This window comes from Microtus pennsylvanicus, chromosome 22 (genome assembly GCF_037038515.1).
Source record: "Microtus pennsylvanicus isolate mMicPen1 chromosome 22, mMicPen1.hap1, whole genome shotgun sequence".
NCBI classification, from domain to species: Eukaryota; Metazoa; Chordata; class Mammalia; order Rodentia; family Cricetidae; genus Microtus; species Microtus pennsylvanicus.
The window spans coordinates 10,934,419-10,951,089 of NC_134600.1; the positions used below are offsets into that span (position 1 = coordinate 10,934,419).

General features: G+C 37.9%; 1 protein-coding gene across 3 annotated transcripts in view; it reads right to left on the minus strand.

Annotated features, from left to right (window-relative positions):
• The window catches only part of Gulp1 (GULP PTB domain containing engulfment adaptor 1), a 243,316-nt gene that overhangs the window by 85,653 nt on the left and 140,992 nt on the right, over positions 1-16,671 (minus strand). For all 3 annotated transcript variants that reach the window (XM_075956217.1, XM_075956219.1, XM_075956218.1), the window contains exon 2: positions 726-797. In XM_075956217.1, the coding sequence (XP_075812332.1) occupies positions 726-753 (28 nt within the window). In that variant the 5' untranslated portion in view covers positions 754-797. The remainder of the gene's footprint in view (positions 1-725; positions 798-16,671) is intronic.

Sequence of the window (16,671 nt, forward strand, 5' to 3'; positions counted from 1 at the left end):
GGGCATCTTTGGCTCACTTTATTTGCATCCAGAAAGTGCTTGGCTAGCGTGCACAGAGCCCTGAGTTTGCTCCTTGGCACCTCAAAAACAGGTGCAATGGCACATGCCTATAATTACAACCCTTGTATCATGGAGGGCAGATGATCAAAATTCAAGTTCATTCTCCTAGGCCAGAAGGAGATAACTCAATCCTGGATTACTCAAGCAGAGACTGAAGTTGGGTAGAGCACACTTCAACTGGCTTCACTAAATAAAACGAAACGCTAATGCTGTAGTTTCTAGCTCTGTACTATCTATTTTCCATATATTAAATAATTACGGTTATTTTTACTGTTGGATCACTTTTTATTACCCAAAAAACTTAAAGTCAATTTCCAAAATTGATACGATAATTATATTTTCTATACCATTTTTTGACAGCTTATAATATCTACTTAAATTTATAGTGTAGAATGAAACTTACAATTGTTTATCTATAATCTTATCATAAATTTCAGATAAATTATTTTATGCAATTTCATAGCATAGCATACAATTGCCAGAGAACATATAAAATATTTATATCATTATGAAATAAGCACACACAATAACTCTACTATTTAATTAGGGTATGACCAAAATGTATTAGTAAGTACCTCTTGTAGATGTGATTTGTTCTAATAGGAAAAGCTAATGTGTTATTTCTGCTTTATTAGCAATAGTGACTTGACGCCCAGTTCTCTTACCTTTCTTCCTGCTGAAGGCACGGTTCATGATGTGAGTCCACCCAGCTGCTCTTCTCAGTAACACTAAGTATCCTGTTAAAACACAAACAATGCATTGTTGACCAACTTTCTCTGTGTTTACAATAGTTTTATCTGCTTTTTATTTTTTTTCTCCGACAGAAGGTCTTGCTAAGTAGCCAAATCTGGCTTCAAATTCAGGGCAATCTTCCTGCCTCAACCTCACAAGTGTTGAGATGATAGTATTCCCCATCACACCCAGCTTTAGTGAATTTTAAATTACAGAGCCTTTAAAAGCTGTGAAATAGTCAACAAGCAATTGCCTACCACATGGCAATAGATAAATATAACCATTATGTAATACTATGAGGGACAGAGTTAAGTGCAATATATCTGCTCCTTAATAACTGAGATATGCTTATGGACTTTTTGTTTTGCAAGATGAGCTGTCCAACTCAGATACTTCATTTTACTTAGCTGATGCTTTCATGTAAAAATTACTTCTAGATACCTTCTCAGAGATACTGCATATTAATAGTGTGTGAAGAAGTTAAGGTTAGCATCTTTATTTGGAGGCCCAGGAAGAGTTACCTTTTGGATGAATGTGGAAGTAGTGTTGTATTTAAGATGCAGACACTCTTAAAGAGATATTACAGTGGTCCTCATATTTAGTAGGACTAGCTAATGCTGCCATAACATTTCCAGATGACTCAAAAGACTTTTTGGAATTAAAATACTTTATTCTTTCATAATTCACATTGTCATTTTTTAACCACTGCTTCAATTATATAATGTTAAAATATCTGTTTAATAAAACATCAGGTAGGTAAAATGAAATGTCTGGGTTGGAAAGCCCATTTTGCAGCCAAGTGATTGAACGTGTAAATGTATTTATAAAAGGATTTTACTTTTAAAACCATAATAGTTTTCTTATATATCTCTGCCAAGGAGAAATTCAACAACTTCAGAAGAAAAGTAACCTACTCCCTTAACTTCACAAATAAATATAATAAACAATATGCATGCCTTGGAGGACTTTGAGCTGACATATTGCAGCACTTAACCCTGTCCCTAAATAGTATTCCATAATGTTTATCTTTATCTATCTTTCAATGTAATCCTGATCACAGAAATCAATGGACATTCACATGTTCAATAGAGGATCCCAGATCTGTGTGCTTCTGTCTTTCAAACATCAAGAGAGCAGGGGGACTCACGCTAAGGCCTCTCCTGTTCAAAGTTCAAAGTCCAGTTGATAGAAGAAAAAGACCAAGCACCAACTGTGACTCTGGGAACACTTTACCCACAACATTCTTCAACTCAGTCTTGCCACTTACTCAGGATGAGTTTACCAACCCTTTCACCCTGAGTGTATCAGTCAGCATAGAAACTCCTATTCCAGCGGCGCTCTCAAAACTCAGACTAGTGCTTAAAACATTGGACTGCGCAACAACACCTCTCATTAATCTCATATTTTTAATAATTTCTCTACTTGCTTAATAGAGAAATTTCTAGTCCAAGGAGATGCGACCTAGTCAGATCTTTACAACCTCCTCTGAAACTAAGGTCTATAATTGTTCATCTCACAGCCCCAGACAAGAGAAAATCACACAGAGAGTCTAGGGGTACATGCAGAAACTCCTCTGACAGAAAATCTGAAGAATCATCCTTCAAGTTTAGAGAGAGAAGGGCCATTACACAGAAGCCAACCACAACGAGCAATAAGAGAAACTAATTTCAAGAGAATTAGATTAGTGAGAAAAGTCTCCTTTTATCACTATGGAAAGAATGAAGCCAGAACTAAAGCTGATAAAGTTTAAAAGGAAGATCGCCCCCAGGATGAAACTTTCCAAAAACATTCTCATCTCGAATGTATACTCAAGAGGATGTTGAAGATTAGAGTATTATTCACAACCCAGGAAAACACAATTCATATACGCAGTCAAATATCAGGAGTGCAACAAAACCAAAAGATGAAATGCAAAATAAAGAGAAAAGTCAATGAAAACTGACCCAGAGAAGGATGGTGGATACGTGAGAGCTGCTATGACCTGCCCTCATGAGACAATCGGGCTAAAGTCAAGGAACTATGAACTGAGAGACAGATGTATTTTCCCAAAACTTCTAGTTAGAATGAGTGGCAGGTAAAAAAAAAAATGCAGTAGAATGAAGAGTGGAACAGAGAGAAGAGTGGAACCGAGAGAAGAGTGGAACCGAGAGAAGAATGGAACCGAGAGAAGAGTGGAACCGAGAGAAGAGTGGAACCGAGAGAAGAGTGGAACCGAGAGAAGAGTGGAACCGAGAGAAGAGTGGAACCGAGAGAAGAGTGGAACCGAGAGAAGAGTGGAACCGAGAGAAGAGTGGAACCGAGAGAAGAATGGAACCGAGAGAAGAGTGGAACCGAGAGAAGAGTGGAACCAAGAGAAGAGTGGAACCTAGAGACCAGCCTGAAACAGAGGAAAAGACTATAAGGAAGCAGAGGAAGAAGGAAGTTGGGAGGGAGAGAACACGTATTCTGAACTGTGGGAAAACTTTACGTGGTCCAAACTTCCTGAAGTCAGAGAGGTGAAGATGGAAGGGAGTATTGAAGCAATGCTATAAAGGGTAAGAGTTTTCCAAACGTGGTGAAACTGTAGCCCCAGAGATCCAAGAAGCTCAACAAACCCCAAATCTTTAAAGCAATGCAAAAACTGCACCACAACACATCATCACCCAGTTGCTTAAGTATTCCAAAGGAAAAATAAATCTTAAAGGCATCCAGTGAGAAGAAGGAGGTAAGGGAGACAGAGTAGGAGCTGGGAGCAAAGGACTGGAGAGGGCATTGGGGCAGAGGAGATAAAAATGGACATTAGATCTAATTAGACTGTATTTATCTTACATTTTCTTTACAACTTATTAACAACAGATGAAATACAGAGGCCACTTTATATTAATTTAGTTTATAAGTGAAATACTTAAAGATCTCTAGAGTCAGTCAACATTGTTGAAATAAACAAAATACGGGACAGGAATTAAACCACTGATACTCAGAGCTGGTTTAAAAGATTGAAAGTGTGCAGTCTTTTAAGGAAAAGCAGTTTTCTGCCTACTAGTCTGATATATTGAAGCTTTGGTTTTCTAAAAACTAAAAATCCAACCATATTGTTATGATGATGGAAACTAGATGTAAATTTTATATTAGAATTTGTAAAATAGTTCTGGGTTTCAGTTTTACTTGTGATTCCATTTTACTTTGTGATTCAATGTTCCAGGAACAGTTTTGAAGTATTAAGAGGGAGGGACATAAACTGATGAAAACACACATAAGATCAATAGATAAAAGTCACTTTAAGATCTTGTTGTTCACAAAGATGAAGCCATCATAATTAAACGTGGTCAATATTCAGTTATAGATAGCAAGGCAAACTTGGAGAAGCACAAAACAAAGGGACAGACAGATATAGATGATATAGATATAGAGATAGAGATATGCTTATCATCTCTTTCCCCTAGCACATGTGTGACCTGGACCAGATCACATTCATAAAAATATTTGCCATTTCCATAGCTATGTTTTAGGACCTTATATATAATGCATTACAACGAGTGTATCAAGATAATAGACAAGCATAACAGGTTTCCTACTTTCACATTCTCACCATATTCGTAGGTAGGAGAGAGTGGACATGGGACTCTGTGACGAGGCAAAGGTCTGATGAAAGAGGAACATGCAACGACGGCGCATGAGGTGATACCTGACTTGTGACCAGAACTCCTAGTCTCACCGCTAGCCTTCAGAGCACTTCCTGCCGCTCGCTAGGGGTGTGTTTTAGCATGTTCTGCAACGGTTGGAGGAGCAAAGAATGGACTAAACGGTGCATCTGGGTTCTTGGTTTAATTAATCAAAAAGAAAAGTAAAACTATGCACCCTATCCTTCCTGGCATTTAAGTTCATGAGTTTAAATGGCTTTATTTTGATAACAGTGGGTTTTTTTTTCCTAAGAGGATTTCAATAAGGCACAGCAAAAGTCCTTTCCACAGCTGTGGCTCCTGCCCTGCACAGTCAGATCTTGGGTCGATGCTGGCCCATCACAAACGGCTGTGTAGTTATCCAGCAACTAAACGCTGTGCTTGTTGTCTTGACATCAGCCTGGAGGGGCCCCACCATTCCGTCTCCAGGTGAAGACATGGGTTCCCACATCCTTAGGACCAGAGGTGACCCACAATTCAGAACAATCCCTTTCCTGCCAGTGACAACTTGATCCTAAACTGCTCTGACTCTGGCCACGTTTCAGTAGTTACACACTGAGGTTTCATTATGATTTTTCCCAATGCCAATTAAACTATTTTCTTCCTGGGTTTTCATTAAGAGTTTGTGTCCTTAATGAGAGTCAGCTCTGCATTTCTCTAAAATGCGATAATTACACAGAAAATAATGTTGGTAAGAAAAATATTCTCAGAGACTAATGAATAATTAATAGAAAACACAATTGTCTGTGCTGAAATAAACATTTACCACATACTTGACTTGTGTGGATTGTGGAAAACCTGAATTCTCAAGTTTGCTTTTGAACTACAAACTCTTTTCTTTGCAGGAATCCAAAGCAATACTTTATCTACTTTAAAATAAAATCACAGCTATTCTATTGCAGCAATGTGCATACACCTATGCTCTCTTCCCCTTTTTAAATTGTATACATGGTACTGTAATTCAGTAAATCTGCAGCCTTGGTCATTTTATCAAATATTTCTATATCTGTCCTAGTGACCAAGAACCATGGGATTCAATTACAGCGGTGAAGCTGTCTTTGGCGAAACCGCCTGAACTCCTCTGACAGACTAGGATAAAGAGTATGGTTGCCTAGTTAATGCTGTTAGAGCCTAAAACTAAAGACTATAGATTTCTATGACTAAAATATGCATTCTATTTGATCTCTACCCACAAACAATAGTATAAACTTTTGATTCAGTTTCAAATATTCCATGTGTCACTGAGGTGCTACACTTGAAAAGAACTGGACATTTGAATTCTTTTCCTTGGTAAAAAAAGGTTGATATGTTGGCACTTTGACAATAGGCACAATTTTAAGATTACACCAAATGTTAAAACTCAGTAATGATAAATATTTCTGAACTTACTGCTTTAACCATATTACACATGTTTTAATGGCTGTTTTAAGATAAACAAAACAGATTGCTCTTTTTAAAATTTTAATACTCTAATCATTCTTTGATTTCTTTGGAATTTCTTAATTTAATAGAACAATTTTATCATAATGAACTCACGAGAATATTACACAGCAGGACGGCCATTATAACTACATAGCAGCTCACTGAACTATAATGAACTTGCGTTTGAGCAAAGGTTTGAGATTACTTTTTGCCACTTTTAAAACAGGCCCTGAAATCATACATTGTCCAACTAAAGTGGGCAATCAGAATAATGGGAGACATTTTCCTGACGTAAAACCAAGGTGTAGGGGAAAGGAAGGCTTCAGACATTAATGCTTTCCTCACCATGGGAACAAGGATGGATACACTGGCCAGGCCAGCACACAGAATGACTTGGATATGTCAATATCACCTTGGATATGTAAATATCACCTTCTGCTTTTGCCATTGCTACCATGACCATTTTCCTTTTAAATTTAGTATGACCATAGTAAGCTCTTTTTTTTTTTAGTTTTCTATTTCGCTTACCTATTAATGCTTCAATTATAACTGGTAAAACATTTTTCCTCATCATCTGTCTGAAAGTAGTGTACTTGACCCTGGGCCTGCAGTTCTGGAAACAAATAAACGTTCTCTTCTAAGTTCAAACACAGCAGAGACCATTTCTCAGATGGTTTGGGTGAGATTCGGGGTTCTTTTTGTAGTAAGCACAGGCAACTGTGACTCCAAAACCATATTCTTCACTCTATAAACGGTTAGCCAAACTGCTTGTGTACAAGACAGGAAACACGTGCCGCCTTGTCTTAATCAAACTTCTTTAATGTCTCCGTTGCCAAGATTCCAGGATGTGGGCAATCCCATCATCCCCAACACTTCCTTCCTGAGCTGCTGCCAGGCTGACCTGAAGGTGAATCATTCTCAGATACACTGCCCCAAATTCCAGCCTTCTTCACCCCAGCCCGCCCTGCATCCAGTCCCCCCCACACCCACACCCCGTCTCCCTCACACCTACTCACACTGGAACTGGAATGTTCTCATAAGCCTCTTCTTACTGAAGATTAGATTTAGTTTTTATGTGACAAATCATTTGAACACATTTAGAAAACTTTTGGCAACTAACCTCAACCTACTTGGCTGAACTAATTTGAAAATCTCCCTTTCGGGGCATCCATTCAAACAACGTGGCCATTTCATCCCTGCACTAATGAGTGCTTCCGTATCTCTGTCTACAACAAGCCAGCAAATGAATTAGAAAATGATGCCCTAGAAAAGCACAGGAATCTGAATGCTAACCGATTGCACTTTTTCCATGCTTAGCATGGAGGAAATACCTATAGGAAACATTAGTTGAATTCCAAACCAAATAAGTTGCTTCTTAAGGAAGTACACATTCTCCTGATGACATAAAAACAAACATGTGCCTCCAAAATTTGCTGAAAAGAATTAATAGTTTAAGGGCATGTTGTTTCAAAAATATAATCACGGTAAATAAGTAAACTTTTTAAATTTATTAATATTATTCAGTATGAGTGAAAAAAATGAGTCTGAGCAGTCCCTGAGTTGGAAGTAACCCGAGTATCTCCTCCCTCAGGACTTGCTTTCATAGGACCAGAGAGAACCATGCAGGCTATCAAAGGAAGGGAGTAGCCATAAGCCCTACCCAGCTATGACATCTATGGGCCACATCAAGGTCTAGAATGGCACAATACCGCTGTGAGTAGTAGCTACCACCACCCTAACTGGATTAAGACCCACTCAACATCATGAAGAACAGAGCGCAGATGTCAGTAACTATCTATATAAGTAAGCCACGCTGCCTACAAACGCCTATAGATATAGCTCTGAGGCCTTGGCATCTTCTTCTATCCTTTCCTCCATTCATGATTATTCTTTTCACACACCCATAAATAAATTCACACACACCCACACTCACCTACACACACACACTCAGAGAGAGAGAGAGAGAGAGACTTTTAAAAAGCCTTCTCTTTAGGAAGTGTTTGTCCTTAGATACCAAATGAACAGCTCAAAATGAGTGGCTGACTTCAGAGTTGTGTGATAGTAGGTAGGAATCGATACATAATGACAAAGTGCCCGGCTTACAGTTGATGGCTCAGTTCGGAGTGCGTGCGCTGGTTAGTTTTAAACATCAAAATTGACACAATCTATAGTCCAGTAGTTAAATAAATTTAGGATCCATAGGCATATAAATAAAACTCTCCATTATTGAGTATGAAACCTACCAAATTCTGTAACAAGTTTTTCTCTGTCCCACCAGCCAGCTCCCTAACAATGACACAGAGAGATTTCTTAATGATGAAAGCTCAATCTTATTAAGCTTCTTTCTAATTAGTTCTTATAATGCAAATTAATGAAATTTCTGTTCATCCACATGCTGCCATGTGGCTCATGGCTGTTATTTCTTGCCCTGCATGTCCTGCTTCTTCTGGGTCTGGCTGACAACTCTGCCTTTCTTCTCTGAGTGCTCTCTGTCCCCAGAAGCCCCATCTAACTGCTTCCTGGTCATTCAGCTCTTTATTAAATTATCTTCATATAGTGTAAAGAATATTATGCAATAAACTTCCACATAGGTCCACATTAGAGAAAGGTGAGATTCACTTGCGGGCATGTCTGTGGGTGGTGACATCCTCGAGGCATGGGGCTTTGAGCAGTATAAGAAAGAAAGAAGTTAGCTGAGGTGCAAGAAAGGATACATTCGATTCTCTCTACTCTTGACTGTGACTGTCACTTGACCGTCTGTCTCCAGTTCCCCATGCTGTGACTTCCTTGTACTAGTACACTTTAACCTGGAATTGTAACCCACAATAAGTCTTTTCCTCCTCAAAGTTGCTTTTCTTTAGAATATTTTATCATAGCAATAGAGATGATATTCAGTGAGTTGGAAATAGACAAGTGATAGTTAGTCAAAGTATATTCTATCCACTAGGCAAAATATGGAAACAGTTTATACCCAAAGCACTAAAGGTATAAAAAAGAATGAAGAAAGTATTGTCTTCCAATAGCATAATAAAGAATATTTTCAAAAGGAAAAGAACAAACATGTGGTTTGTGATAACTACAAAGAAGAAATTTGAAAAAATAAAGCTACTAGTTTTATACTATACTGTGGATTTTTCCACTGCAGTTTCAGAAGTCTGGAAGATATAATCGTATGATAAGTAGTCTAGCTGGTTTTGACTCCTGAGAGAATAGGAAGCGAGAAAATGAATAGAGGAAACAGAAAACTTAAAAGATTTGCTATAAATAGGAACAAGGAATAAAGACAGGAACCAGAAGGTGACATGAGATAAAACAGCAGTCAGCCATTGGAATTAGAACTATCACAAATGCACAGCACAGGTATAAAACTCGAATTAAATAGAAAAAAAATGACGATAAAAAAAATAGAAGATAAATGCAGGAATGTCTTGAACACACATGCAGTTATATAGACAAATACACAGGTGAAGCAACTATCTCTAGATAAATAAAACAATTCAAACATCATACACAAAAACAGCTGACTCAGGGAAGTACAAAGGATTCCTTGCTGCTTGGTAATTGGGTGAGAGGAGAATATTAGATTTTTCTTTGGAGCAGTGTTTCTCATTTAAATAAGATGTAGGTCATTAGCTCTTAGTGAAAACAATTAAAATGTGTGAGCGAGTATTAGGGAAAGGAGGAGAGTGGAGAGAAGAGCAAGACAGTCATCGCAAATAAGAGAATGAGTTGAAAATAGAGTCCAATCTGGGGGAATTTTACTGGCTGCATGAGACCTACAATCACATACAAAGTAAATAAAAATGTATGAATGTGTGTTTTTATTTGTAAATGTGTGTATACGTGCGCGTGCTCTTGCCATTGTCACCGACTAAAGTTTATATGTCAACAGTGTCTGTAAATGTGTGTGCATTCATGTGAATGTGTGCACTCGTGTGTGTGCGTGTGTGTTCTAGCCCATTGTTATTTAATGATGCTCATACAGCAATAGTGGCTGAGATTTTTCCAGGCTTGTAATTCAAAGAGGGGAGGCAGAGTATCCTGATAATTCATATGCTTTAAATAAAAACAAAATGCCTTTGAAATTGGTCTGGTTTTAGATATTGCATTTAACAATTAAGTGCCCTTTTATGGAAAGAAATATTCCCTTATTATAATAAACATAGTTATTTAGCTAAGTGTACCGCTTTAGAAAATTTTCAATTACTCAAGGATAAAAATAGGCTCATGACCTAAGAAGCAAAAAATAAAACCATACATATACGCAAAACTGTATACATTTGGTTTGGCACATTAACAGTTATATGAATGAATATTCTTTTGAAGCTTTTTATGACATCAGGGGTAAGAAAGGACATTTCAAAGTCACTTTGCTGAATGTGGATTTCAACACAAATGATGGTCAATTCATTACAAAAATTGCTGAGGTGTTTTACACATTATTATTCTGATTTTACATCTCTGGCTTCCCCATCTTTGTTACAGGAAGTCCTCTTACTCAGTTTAAATTTTATCTCCTTTCCCTCATCTGCCAGATTGAGTAAGGAGATCTAGGCTGGGTAGGCAAGACTGTACATCATCTGGAACTAATAGTGAACAGAGAAAAATTGAAGGTGCCTGAGACACACGCACCAATAACTACCAAAACTCACATTCTCCTAAAGACATTCCAATACCAGAACCGTTGAAATGCGGAACTCTCTCTTTTGATGTAGCTACTCTCTGTCTGATATTTTGCCACAGCCCCTTGAAACTATACAGTGAAAAGCTATCAAACTAAAGTAATCATTCCTTTGGGCAAGTTATTAAAATAGAAAAAGACAATAACTCAAAACACATGTGGACCCTTGTCTTATAAATTTTGGAATGTGTTAATATTTGTTGACATTTAGTCACTGAAAAGCAAAAGGCCCTTCTCTATTCTAGGAAAAAAACAAACATAAAAAGGTGATACTTTTTAACATAAAGACTTCACACTCTGATACTATAAATAGCTTCTTATTCAAGGTCATCATTGTTCCCTTAGTTCAAATCTCAGCTAGCAAATTTCCATCAGAAGGGTTAAAGCTGATGATGTAGCTAATAAGGTCAGGTTCTTGTTTCTTCTTTTCAATTTCTAGCACTGGATAAAGCAGGTCAGCTGGTTCATTCCTGTAATCACAGCACTCTGCCGATAAAGGCAGGAATCTTGAAACAGGATCATCTTTGGCTACACAATGGGTTCGGGGCCATACTAGTATATATTGAACCTATATCAAAGATCAGCAACCAAAACAATGACTTAAGTATCTGCCTTAGTTAGGGTTTCTATTGCTGTGAAGAGACACCATGACCATGACAACTCTTATAAATGAAACATTTAATTGAGGTGGTTCACTTACAGTTTGGAAATTCAGTCCATGACCATCATAGTGGCACAAGGTGGCACACGGGCAGATATGGAGCAGGAAAAGTAGCTGAGAGTCTTATATCTTGTGGGCAACAGGAAGTATTCTGTCTCACTGGGTGTGGCTTGAGTATATATGAGACCTCAAAGCCCACCCCCAGAATGACATACTTCCTCCAAGAAGACCACATTCCTAATAGTGCCACTTTCTTTGGGGGTCATTTTCTTTCAAACTGTCACAGTATACTAACAATTGAGCTATGCTGCATACATAATGCTTAGATGTTATTTATCAAAAGCAATTAAGCAGTTGGAGGAAGGTTATAAATGGCGCAGGAGGAATTGTGAGGACGGGGTTATAGACACAGGAACGATAAGGGAAAGAAGACCTTCACTCCTGAAGTCTGGCTGAAGACTCTTACTGGATAGGAGTAGAGAAATCAAACACAATTAAACTTGCTCAGCACCTGCCTCTTTTTTCAGCTACACACTTGCCTTTTCTAGGACTCTGACCAGAAACTGAATTTATAGTAAAGGGCATACCCCTAACCCCTTGCTTAATGTACTTGCATCTAGTTTCATAGGATTGCCATCTCTTCCGAGACATCGCTACAGTTTCTTCACTGGCTTGGTCTGAAATTCTTTTCCCCAGCTTTGAAGGGTCCATAAAGCTCACAGAAACTGAGGTGACAAATATGGATCCCGCATGGGTCTGAGCTAAGTCCTTGTACCTTATAGTTGTGTAGCTTGGTGTTCTTGTTGAACTCTCAACAGCAGAAATGGGGTGGGGGTGTCACTGGCTCTTCTGTCTGTGTTTGGGATCCATTTCCTCCTATTAACTTGAAGGGAAAAAGAGGAGGAGTTGATCTGAGAGAGAGAATGTAATATATAAGAGAAGAATAAAAGTTTAAAAAAAAGAATGGAGTTTTACCCTAGCTGAGGTCCCTAAAAGATAAAAGGAACTTCTCAGGTCAATGTGAGAAAAGCAGGTAGCTGTGTCCCTATGGCAAATGATGCTATAAACAAATATAAAGATAAATAAAAAATAATTAGAAAGACACATTTAAGTCAGAGAGAAAGTTGCTAGATTCTCCTAGAAGGCAGCATGACTTGTTATACAAATACTAAATCATCTGCTAGAGTAGAGGAATGTAACACATGATCATGAAATATCTTTCTAAATGTCATTCATGGTAAAAGATAATGTGTGTGTTAGGCCTCACCATCACCATGTACATTATTACTGTATATAATCATCACCTCATACACAGCAATAAGCAGTCTATAGGCATGCAGAATTGGTCAAATGTGCATTAGCTAAGAGTTAAATGTAAAGCATCAGAAAAACATAAAAAAGAGTAAAGACAGAGAAAGAGGAAACAGACAAAAAAAATTTTTAAATATTTGAATGAATGCAAAAATGAATAAAGTCTATCAAGGCCACTTGAGCTACTGCTAAACCCTGCTTCTTTTAAAATTCAAGCAAAATTAATATTTCATTGAATTTTCCAATAATGTGGCGATAATTCATTTTGTCTCTAATCTCATAATCTTCTGGGGCATCTTTTCCAGGCATGCTTCCAAGTCTCTCAATTCTAGAGTACTAAGGGGAATTACTTTGCATTAGTAGAACATGGTCTCACTGTGAAAACCTGTAGCAGAAATAGTCACTTTAATTTTCTAGCTTTATCATTGCATAACACACGCTATGCTACACGACCAACCCACAAAGCAATGATGCTTCACAATGGTCACGATCTATATCCTGTTATTGTTGTCTATTAACAACAATATACCCTGTGACTGGAACTATATCTACAAGGTAATTATTATTTATTCCACATAATTTCCTTAGTGAGCAACATAAGCAGCTGCATCGCAGAGGCCTTCCCAAATTATAAATCATAGGAATTCCATATGTGTATGGGTAATACAAAAATATATGGATGTAAAGGAAAATAAATGGTAAAAACAAAATAAATTAATAGACATTTCTTATACCCGAGGTTAGCCTTATGACCTGAAATGGTAAATGAAAGGGCAATTAACATAAGATTAACTCAGCTTTGGCAACATAAATACTCTGATTCTCTGCAGAGCTGGAGGTGGAGAAGATGATATTGGTAAAGAGCAGGGTTGGGGCTCAGCACGCCCTAGCTGTGAGCTTGTTCTGTGTCAGGGTCATTCTGAGCTGCCGTTTACAGATGCTCATATTTAACAGTCACCCTTTAAAGCATTGCCATGATACCTTCATTCTGCGAGCACACATCCATGGGGATTATCACTGTTTCAAGCTCTCATGTGAAGGAAAAGACTCACTTAAGATAGGCTCAGAGTCTTCCCAATGTTGTAATGGATCATAAAGTGTGCTTCTCATAAAATGTGTTCCAAGGGAAAATAATTTTTTTTAATTTAAACACCTCTTACCTTTTTGAGTCTTGTGGAAAAACAAACCTGGGGACTAATGCAGTAGAAGTAAAACAGAGATTACCAAGAAGAAATTGTTTGGTTCTAAATGACTATAATCTAGGAATGGAGAGAGAGGTGAGTGTCTGGAGTTACAAGTAGAGGACCCAGCTCTCTGGACCCTAGACCCTGGAGGCACATCCTGTGACCACACCCACTCAGCTAGGCACCAGGGATCTAGGAATAGTTCCCCACACTTACAATCATCCCCCATTGTCTCAAACCACAGAGCCTTGGCCCTGGCTGCCCCTGGAAAGACCCTAGTTCACAGAAAAAAAATTAAAAATTCCTAGAATTCAATGAAAATGAGTGCACAAAGCTATGGGACACTATGAAAGCGGTGCAAAGAGGAAAGTTCATAACACTAAGTTCTTACACTAGCTCCTCAGCAACACACTTGAAAGCTCTAGAACAAGAAGAGGCAGACTCATTTAGGAGGAGTAGATATACAGGAAATAATCAAATTGGAAATAGAAATCTATAAAATAGAAGCAAAGAAAACAATACAAAGAGTCAATAAAAAAGAGCTGGTTCTTTGAGAAAAGCAACAAGACAGACAAATGCTTATCCAAACTAACCAAAAGACAGGGACAGAATATCGAAATTAACGAACTTGGAAATGAAAAGGGGCACATAACAACAGACAATGAAGAAATCCAAGGAATAATTAAGTGATGCTTCAAAAACCTGTACTCCATATTGAAAAATCATAGAAGAGAGAGTGAGAAGTAGTCTTGAATGCATGGGCACAGGAGACCACTTCTTAAATATAATGCCAGAAGCAAAGGCACTGAGAGCAACAATTAATAAATGGGACCTTCTGAAGCTGAGAACCTTCTATAAGGCAAAGGACACAGTCAATAAGACAAAAATGCCAGCCTACAGAATGGGAAAAGATCTTCACCAACCCCACATCACACAGAGGACTGATCTCCAAAATATAGAAAGAACTCAAGAAGCTAGAAATTAAAATATCAAATAATCCCATTAAAAATGGGGTTTCGACCTAAACAGAGAATTCTCAACAGAAGAATCTCAAATGGCTGAAAGACACTTAAGTAACTCATTATCCTTAATCATCAGGGAAATGAAAATCAAAATGACTCTGAGATACCACCTTATACCAATCAGAATGGCTAAGATCAAAAACAATGATAGCTTATGCTGGAGAGGATAAGGGAAGGGGGAACATTCCTCCATTGCTGGTGGCTGTGCAAACTTACATAGCCACTTTGGAAGCCAGTATGGTGGTTTTTCAGAAAATTGACAGTCTACCTCAAGACAAAGGAATACCACTCTTGAGCATATACCCAACGTATGCAAACCCATAGCAAAAGGATATTTGCACAACTATGTTCATAGCAGCATTATTTGCAATAACCAGAGCCTGGAAACAACTTAGATGCCCCTCAACTGAAGAATGGATAAAGAAAATGTGATACATTTATACAATGTAGTACTATTCAGCAATACAAAACAATGACATCTTGAAATTTGTATGCAAATGGATGCCACTAGAAAAAAAAACCCACCCTGAGTGAAGTAACCAAGAACCAGAAATACAAACATGGTATGTACTCTAAAGGATAAGCAACCTATAGTCCAAAACCCCAGAGAAGCTGGGGAACAAGGAGAACCCTAAGAGAGACATTCATGGATTCCCAGAGAAGGGGAAATAAGATACCCTGAGAAAATTGGGAACAAGAGGTGGGAAGGAGGGGAAGGGAAGTCGGAAGAAGAGAGAGAGGGAAGAAGAAGGGGAGGGAGGAGGAGAACATGAGGGAACAGAATGGAGAAAAGACAGAAAAAGAGAACAAGGGAAGAGGTATCTTGATTGTGGGAGCCATTATGGGGCTAGTGTGAAACCTGACAGCAGTTCCCAGGAAACCACAAGGATGACCCCGGTTGAGTGTGACCTCTCTGTTCCCCTACATAACACAAATGTGGATTTTAAAACATGGGGGTTTTTAATAGAACTATGTACAAGTTGGTAACATGAACTTCTAATAGTACAAATTGATAAAATACCATTCTGATTGAATATTCTACTGTAACCTGGGTTACCTTTATGCCTAGGGCCTAAAGTCGTGTTCACCCATTCCTCTTTCTTGTGGTGAGAAGTCACCCTTGTATTCAAGGTTAACTGAAAAGTCATCCGAGTTCTCGCTCAATGCTTACAATGTCACAGATGTTGGCTTGGACCAGACATTCAGAGCCATTCAATTAAGAGGCAAAGCTAACACGTGAATCATGCATCTCACCTAAAGGAGGGGCGCTAACATGAAACTAGACGTCACATCTAATTCCAAACCATGTGGATAACAGCAATACAGCAAGAAAATGCCCTTCCTACAAGCCTTTCCATTGTCTTTTGGGATCCTTGCTTATTCTTATTTCCTTAGTATATCTTCCTACAAAAGATTATTAGGTGAGCCCAATGGGGACTGAAAACATGAACAAACTATGAATAATTAAGATATTTTTATTCTAGCTTTGTTTTGAAAGTGGGAAATCCAAACTTTTTCTAGTTCCCCAAAACTGTTTGGCCATGTCTAAACATTTTCCTAATAACTCAAGAGAGACAGGTTGATTGTCAGAAAGAAATATGAGAAATAAGGAGAACATTCTAACCCTTCAAATAAAAACTACAGCTTAGACAAAAGTTATAATTATATATTACCACATTTATGGTATTATGTGATTTATGAATTATATAATACCACATTTAATTACCAAAGTCTTTGTACTTTGCCATTTCATACTATAAAATAAATAATGGCTGTAAGTGTTTGCTAAGAGCCAAACCCCATTCCGCATACATTCTAAATAACTCCAATAATTCCCACAACAGTGCTATTTGAGTGTCTTCTAATTGCCTAATTATACAGGCAAAATAATAGAGTTTGGGAAACTCATTTAATTTAAGTAGTAAAGTATCCAGATTCA